The sequence below is a fragment of the Argentina silus genome (genome assembly GCF_951799395.1).
Source record: "Argentina silus genome assembly, chromosome: 9".
Taxonomy (NCBI): domain Eukaryota; kingdom Metazoa; phylum Chordata; class Actinopteri; order Argentiniformes; family Argentinidae; genus Argentina; species Argentina silus.
Window position 1 is genome coordinate 21,556,414 of NC_139663.1, and position 8,245 is coordinate 21,564,658.

Below are 8,245 nucleotides of genomic sequence, written 5' to 3' on the forward strand. Positions count from 1 at the left end.
GTTTGGACACACCTGGCCGAGAGTGTGCAAAGCTGTCATCAAAGCAAAAGGTGGCTACTTTGAAGAATCTAAAATGAGAAGGTGTGTCCAAACTTTTGACTGGTACTGTATACACACGCAACCACCCACCCCCACACAATCACACAACCAATGAAAAACGAGCACAACTGAGAGGTTCATTAAAGCCAGTTTTTATTGGTCAATGTCAAGAGGCAAACTGTGTTGAATTCCACAACATGTAAACAGTGATGGTCCAAATGTCTCCTCTCCTGTGAGGGATCGCAACTGGGTACAAACAGCACTGCAACTATGTATTACAATCAATATAGCAACTGTGTACGCGAGATTATCTGCAGTGTTCGTTTGTAATATAACAACAACATCATATTGAATTCTCTGAGCGCTCCCAGTTTGGTACTTTCAGAGGAAATGGGAGCTTTATCACAGACGGATTAAAGGGAAGCGTCTGACGGACAGATGGATGATCTAACACCAACCATGAGTTTCATTGAACTTCGCTGATGTATATACGGCCAGTAAGAAAATCGGAAAATCGTCAAAACTTTCTTGTCAATAAATATTTCACGGTAAATGGTTCATCAAAATCTACCCTCAGCTATTGCATTCACTCTGAAAAAGTATCCATGAACTTTGATGGAGGTAAACCAAAAAGGATGAAAGCTTGCTAACATCTCAGATGTTTGTGAATCGTGGTTGGAAGCTGTATTGTGGAGGATCATTTCTTCGATGCGCCAGGCTTCGTGAACTGAGACGGCTGTCCAGCCTGAAGGCAGCTGATCAACTACATAACCTGGATTTACACCTAATCTAATAGTCAGGCGATTGACTCTCGTTTAAGCTGCTCACATCCTGGCCGAAACCAAACTCGCGAGACTCGTTCCCAACTTTACATTCTGCACGAATGATGGGATGGGCATCTGTCAGTGCATGTTGCAGTCAAAGCCTCTTTCAAAGGCCCAATAGAGAGCAGCTATGTTGTGCAGGCCGACCGCAGCGATGAGGGCCCATTGTAAGATGCACAATATCACACTTGGGCTGAATTCCAAACCAAAAATGTCCCCCTCCCCTCTCCACTGACTCTCCATTATGAATTTCAAGGGCACTGGTAGACAGACAATACATAATATAACAGTTCAGCCCTTGTATAAGAAGCTATATGTGGAATTCCTACCATATTGGTTTCACCCCGATCTCTAGGAGCTGCGTAAGCAAGTCATCAAGGACAGAGGAAAGAGAAGATGTTTTTTTTTGTTTGTTTTGGAACTCTGCCCTTCTTCATTTCCCTTTCAGTGAACCTAGTGATTCCCACCCAACAGAGCCGATGCAGGGAAGCAGCGCTGCCACTATCAGAGCTGTTGGGTGAAGGTGAGGAATGTGAGGAGGCAGAAGTTACGTGAAAGTGTGTGTGTGTGTGTGTTTGTGCGTGTGTATGCTTGCGTGTGTGCTTGCGTGTGTGCTTGCGTGTGTGTGTTGGTCCTGGGGGGAGGGGGGGGGAGCTGCTTTTCACCTAGTCCCTCTTAAGACGGTTTTGTCTTCTTTGAGCGATAAAGACACTTGATGGAGCGATAGATAGCAGGATGAGGGATGGAGGGAGAGCGGGATGGGGGGGTGGTGGCGGGGGGGTCTAGGACCCCCCGGTCCCTGCTGACGTGGAGGCGGCTGTGGAGGAGGAGCTGCTGCTGCTGTTCTGGGTCTTGCCTTTGTGCCTCTGTCCTCCTCGTCTCCTGCCTCCTCCTCCAGACTTTGGCTGGAAAGAAGAGATTAAAAAAAGGACATTGAATCTATAAATCAACAACGAGATGACCTTTAAAACTCACTCAACAACGAGATGACCTTTAAAACTCACTCAACAACGGGTTCCGGTTTCCTTGAGGAAATAGTGCTGAGCAGGTAAAAAAAAATAAAAAAATAAAAAATACCGAGCAACTCAGAATACTCTACGGAGTGATTGTTATTGTGTCTTGCCTTAACAATGTTTTTAGGAAAACAATGATTATTACGGCTGCCGTAGTTTTAGTCTGAAAATGCATTGCACATCATGCAAACGCTATTTACAGTATTCAAAACTCCCAATTACAATACGTCTCATCGCATCTACTACAAACATTACGGTAAAGATGGCTGACTTTGCTCACTTTCTGCTCATGCAAATTCAAGCCTGATGACTCTTAACAGGATCAAACTGTACTTTCACACATGGCCAAGACACAAAAAAACATAGGACTTGATTGGCCAAGACCCACTCCCGAAGCTTTCAAACAAGGGCCAGGACAGCCAAGGACAGCCCAGGACAGCCCAGGACAGCCCAGGACAGCCCAGGACAGCCCAGGACAGCCCAGGACAGCCCAGGACAGCCCAGGCGACGTTAAAAAGCCGAGGAAGAGGTGTTGGGAGATCTCAAGGTTTCATTTACCTTGTTCTCTTTGTTTCCCTCCTTACTCTGAGGCTCCTCCTCCCCCTCTGCCTGAGGCAGCAAGCAACGCAACAGCACAGAGAGATGGAGGAGAGAGGGATGGAGGAGAGAGGGATGGAGGAGAGAGGGATGGAGGAGAAGAGAGAGTGATAGAGAAGGTGGAGGAGAGAGACCGATGGAGAAAAGGTGGAGGGGGAAAACCAAGAAAGAAGTGGTGTGATTCAAAAAAGAGAAAAGGTGAAGATAAATTTAAGAAAGGAGATGAAGAGGTGATGAAAAAGATGGAAAACGGAGCGAAAAGGAGGTGAAGAGGAAAAGTAGGTGGGCAGGTGGAGTAACCAAGGTGACGGTGGCAGGTGGAGTAACCAAGGTGACGGTGGCAGGTGGAGTAACCAAGGTGACAGTAACGTATGGATCGTAATCAGGGTGAACGAAGAGGGAGGAACCAGTGGAGGAGTGCAATAATGAAAGGAGGAGCGAGAAGAGGAGGAGAGGAAAAAGGAGAGAAGCAGTGGAGATATTAGGCAGATCAGACGAGACACAGGAAAGAAGGTTCTAGAAGCAGGTCAGGAGAGGCATTCCAACACAGCTGACATCATAAACATACGTCAACATCCCTCACCCTGTCTCTCAACCCCTCCCCTACATCCCCCTCTCCATCCATCCATCCTTCTTTCAAACCCTCTCTCATCTCCATCCAACCATCCATCCATCCATCCATCCTTCTTTCAAACCCTCTCTCATCTCCATCCAACCATCCATCCATCCTTCTTTTAAACCCTCTCTCATCTCCATCCATCCATCCTTCTTTCAAACCCTCTTCTATTTCATCTCCATCCATCCATCCATCCATCCATCCATCCATCCATCCATCCATCCATCACGCGCTCCTCTCTCTCACCGGTTGTTGTGACGAGTGCGGACTGGCCGGCCTGGCTGTGCTCGCTGCGTCCTCATTGGCTGGCGTGGTTCCGTCCTCCCAGCGGGGCGGGGCCTTTTTCGTCGACTGCATTTTGATTTGCGGCGGTTTGGAGTTCGAGGGCAGGTTATTGGTCGACTGCAAGAGCTGAAAAACACACCGACCATTAAGAGGGAGGAATGAGCAAAGTAGCTGACGCTACTCTAAGTGCAGTTCATAACCCTTTATAACCCTTTATAACCTTTTATAACCCCTGACCCGACCTTGGTGATGGTGCCCGGAGCTTTGGTGCGTCCCTCTCTAAACACCAGCCTCTGGTCTGTGTGGAGGTACTCTGGGGTCCTTATGACCACTCATCACCCTTCATAACCACTGACCTTGGTTATGGTGCCCACAGCCTTGGTGCGTCCCTCTCTGAACACCAGCCTCTGGTCTGTGTGGAGGTACTCGGGGGTCTTGATGAAGCGGAAGTGGACCGCCGCCTTGTCCCCCGTGCGTAGGCAGTCTCTGTTCATGGTCAGGATGGTGGCTGTTTGTCTGATGCTGCCACAGTGGACTGGGAGGGGGAGGGGGGGGGGAGGAGGAGAGGGGAGGGGGAGGGGGGGAGAGAGAGACACATAAAGGAATAAATGTAAAATTCTTTTTAAAATCCCCATCCCATCCAGTTCTTCTTTTTCAAGTCTTCACCACAAGCAGTCACAGTGCTGTACACATATACCGTATACAGTCAGATACAATATGTGTGTGTCTGTGTGTGTGTGTGTGTGTGTGTGTGTGCGTGCGTGTCTCACCCATGGCCTGGTATCTGGGGGATATTGTAGTTGGGTGGTGCAGGACCAGGATCTCAGCCATAAACTCCCACGATGCCTGTGGGCTTAATCTGGGAGACACCATCACCATGCCTTTCCTTATGGAGGAGCGCTTGATCTACAGAGAGAGAGAGAGAGAGAGAGAGAGAGAGAGAGAGAAAGAGTAGAGAGAGAGAGAGAGAGAGAGAGACAGAGAGAGAGAGAGAGAATAAGTCATTCAATTCAATTCCATTCAAGAACTTTATTTTTTGAGTTGAGGAGTTGTGTGATGGTGGATCTTCTGTTCAGTTCTTGCTCTGACACACGGCTGAGTTTGAGTGATCGAAGGAAGAGAAACAATGACAAAAGAAAAGGGTGTTATAAGCAGTGTTATAAACAGGTATAACCGGGTGTTATACACATGTAAACATAGAAAGGTAGGTGAGAAACGTGTGTTTGACACCATTCCTCATTCCATTTCATGCATTACAATGAGCCCGTCCTCCGATTTCTACCTTCACCAGCCTCCCCTGATAAACTCATACCATACTCATTGCTAATTTTCAATCAAACATTATACTACCATCATAGGCAGCAGAAAGACCATGTAGTTCCATAAATCCACCAGGAGGTGGTGCTCTAAAAAGAGCCACTGACCTTTTTGAGGGAGAAAGAGGCAGTCTGGCCACCCCGAACCTCCTTTACTGGCATCCTCTTCCGGTGGATGGATTTGACAGCGATGGGGAGGAAACTGCCCAGGGGGTCCGGGCCGAGCAGCATCGTATCGTTCAGACGTATCAGTCCACGTAACGTAGTCCCTGACACGACTGTGCCTACACCCTGCCACACAGGGAGAGCACGGTCAGAGATGGGAGAGAGAGGTGTGTGTCTGTGTGTGTGTCTGTGTGTGTGTGTGTGTGTGTGTGTGTGTGTGTGTGTGTAGACTCACAAAGACAAGTGAGGGAGTGTGTGTTGTCTATGATACTCAGCTGTATTGAGTGTGTGGGTGCGCTTCTGAGTAGGTGTGTGTGTGAGTGCGTGTTTGTGTTATAATGGTACAGAGTAGGTGACCGGAACTTTGCTGGTGTGTGTGTGTGTGTGTGTGTGTGTGTGTGTGTGTACTGTATTGTACCGGTACTGAGTAGGTGTCATCTATCTGGAACTCTGCGGGCTCGTCGTCCCTGAAGGAGGTTCTGGAGGACAGCAGGTTGAGGAACATCTTCAGCAGGTCCATGTTCTCTCCTGACACGTTGGAGATCTGGAAGATCGGACACATCCTACAGAAACACACACACACACACACACACACACACACAGACACACAGACACACAGACACACAGACACACAGACACACACACACACTCTTGTAATTCAAGTAATACGATTTATAAACCATCTGAGTGAGTGTCGTGCTTATATACTGTGTGTGTATGTGTGTGATGTGTGTGTGTGTATGTGTGTGTTATGTGTGTGTTTAAGTAATGGCACAGTGAAGCATTTCTTCTTTTGGCTCTACACTCCAAAAGTTTGGATTTGTAATCAAATTCTTACTATGAGAGATGATTACCTCTCGGAACTGAAGTTGGAGGCGGTGACGATGACATCGTCCTTGTTCTGGACCAGCACGGGGATCTTCCTACAGCCGGGGGACTTCAGTAACCTCTGCAGCAGCTTCAGCGTCTCTGTCACAACGTCACCACAACCAAGGATGAGCCACCAATCTGAATCACCTTATACAACCAGGGATGAGCCACCAATCTGAATCACCTTATACAACCAGGGATGAGCCACCAATCTGAATCACCTTATACAACCAGGGATGAGCCACCAATCTGAATCACCTTATACAACCAGGGATGAGCCACCAATCTGAATCACCTTATACAACCAGGGATGAGCCACCAATCTGAATCACCTTATACAACCAGGGATGAGCCACCAATCTGAATCACCTTATACAACCAGGGATGAGCCACCAATCTGAATCACCTTATACAACCAGGGATGAGCCACCAATCTGAATCACCTTATACAACCAGGGATGAGCCACCAATCTGAATCACCTTATACAACCAGGGATGAGCCACCAATCTGAATCACCTTATACAACCAGGGATGAGCCACCAATCTGAATCACCTTATACAACCAGGGATGAGCCACCAATCTGAATCCCCTTATACAACCAGGGATGAGCCACCAATCTGAATCACCTTATACAACCAAGGATGAGCCACCAATCTGAATCACCTTATACAACCAGGGATGAGCCACCAATCTGAATCACCTTATACAACCAGGGATGAGCCACCAATCTGAATCACCTTATACAACCAGGGATGAGCCACCAATCTGAATCACCTTATACAACCAGGGATGAGCCACCAATCTGAATCACCTTATACAACCAGGGATGAGCCACCAATCTGAATCACCTTATACAACCAGGGATGAGCCACCAATCTGAATCACCTTATACAACCAGGGATGAGCCACCAATCTGAATCACCTTATACAACCAGGGATGAGCCACCAATCTGAATCCCCTTATATGTGGTAGTGTCTCAATACATGATCACATTTTAATGATTGACTACTGTGTAATGTCTCTTTTGAAGAGAGGGAGAGGGATGAAGAGGAAGGGAGGGTAAATGTGAGGAGAGGGGGGGGGGGGAGGGGGGGGGAGGTGGAGAGAGGACGAGAGAGGGAGGGAGAGAGGGAAAAAGAGAGAGAGCACAGGCTGTGAGAGGGAGAGTTTGTCAAATTGTGCTGACTACTGTGTAATGTATTTTAAAAAGAGGTAGAGAGAGAGAGAGAGAGAGAGGGGGGGGGGTAGAGAGAGAGAGAGAGAGAGAGAGAGAGAGAGAGAGAGGGGGGGGGGGTAGAGAGAGAGAGAGCCTTTTTTCAATTGTTAGAAAAACTCGATTCCACTCCTCCGTCTTCTCCTCTGTCCTCCACTCGCAAGATCTAGGTGGAGGACGGAGGAGGAGGAGATCTAGGTGGAGGAGGAGGAGATCTAGGTGGAGATCTAGGTGGAGGAGGAGGAGGAGAGGGGATCGAGGGATCGAGTTTCGACCTCACTGCCGGAACAATCTGCAGGGAACGTTTCGGTCGGTTGCTCTGGTGCCACTCCGGCAGTTTAAACTTTTGATTGAGGACCTCTTTGTTTTCTTGATTGGGTTTCATGATGTTGTCATTTTGTATGTGTATTATGGATGGTTGTAAACTGTGTGTATGCAGGTCTCACCTTGTCAACATGGGTTAGGGTTAGACTCCCTGCTAAAATAAAGGTTAAATAAATCAAATCAAGCTGACCTTGGAGGATGTTGGCTGGACACATGTCTATCTTGGTGACCACCACGAACACTGGGACGTTGAGGGCCAGGGCCAGCCCCAGGTGCTCCTTAGTCATACCCACGATACCTGCATTACTACCCACCTGGAAGAGAGGGAGGGGGAGGGGAGAGGAGGAGGAGAAGAGAGGGAGGGGGAGGGGAGAGGAGGAGGAGGGAGAGAGGGAGGGGGAGGGGAGAGGAGGAGGAGAAGAGAGGGAGGGGGAGGGGAGAGGAGGAGGAGAAGAGAGGGAGGGGGAGGGGAGAGAAAAGGGTATCATTAAAGAGAAGATAAAGATACATGGGTTGATGGCCATTTGTACCAAACGCATGGCACACACTCACACACACTCACACACACTCACACACACTCACACACACTCACACACACTCACACACACACACACACACACACACACAACACACACACACACACACACACACACACACACACACACACACACACACACACCCCTTTTCTCACCATGAGCATGCAGAAGTCCGGCAGGTGTCCGGTCATCCCGAACACGGTGGTCTTCAGGTACTTCTCATGGCCGGCCAGGTCTATGAAGGTGATGACCTTAGAAGACTTCTCACAGATCTTAGTCCAGTCCAGACTCCCCCCGTGACTGTCTGGCTTATTCACCACCTGGGGGGAGGGGGGCAGAGGGAGGGAGGGAGGGAGAGAGAGGTTACACATGATGAGACTTGACTGACTTTCCCACGCTGCTGGTCCTTCCCCTCGCCTCCCTCCTCTCTCCCTCCCTCCTTCC

General features: G+C 48.7%; 1 protein-coding gene across 1 annotated transcript in view; it reads right to left on the reverse strand.

The window, feature by feature from the left end:
* Positions 1–190: 190 nt before the first annotated feature.
* Positions 191–8,245, reverse strand: part of LOC310809902 (GTP-binding protein 1-like) — a gene marked incomplete at its 5' end in the record, with an annotated part of 9,493 nt that continues 1,438 nt past the window's right edge. Inside the window, 9 exons of the mRNA XM_083677422.1 lie at positions 191–1,768; positions 3,336–3,500; positions 3,731–3,909; positions 4,145–4,280; positions 4,799–4,981; positions 5,274–5,418; positions 5,710–5,824; positions 7,456–7,579; positions 7,957–8,121. Of these exons, the coding sequence (XP_083533548.1) occupies positions 1,646–1,768; positions 3,336–3,500; positions 3,731–3,909; positions 4,145–4,280; positions 4,799–4,981; positions 5,274–5,418; positions 5,710–5,824; positions 7,456–7,579; positions 7,957–8,121 (1,335 nt within the window). The 3' untranslated portion in view covers positions 191–1,645. The remainder of the gene's footprint in view (positions 1,769–3,335; positions 3,501–3,730; positions 3,910–4,144; positions 4,281–4,798; positions 4,982–5,273; positions 5,419–5,709; positions 5,825–7,455; positions 7,580–7,956; positions 8,122–8,245) is intronic.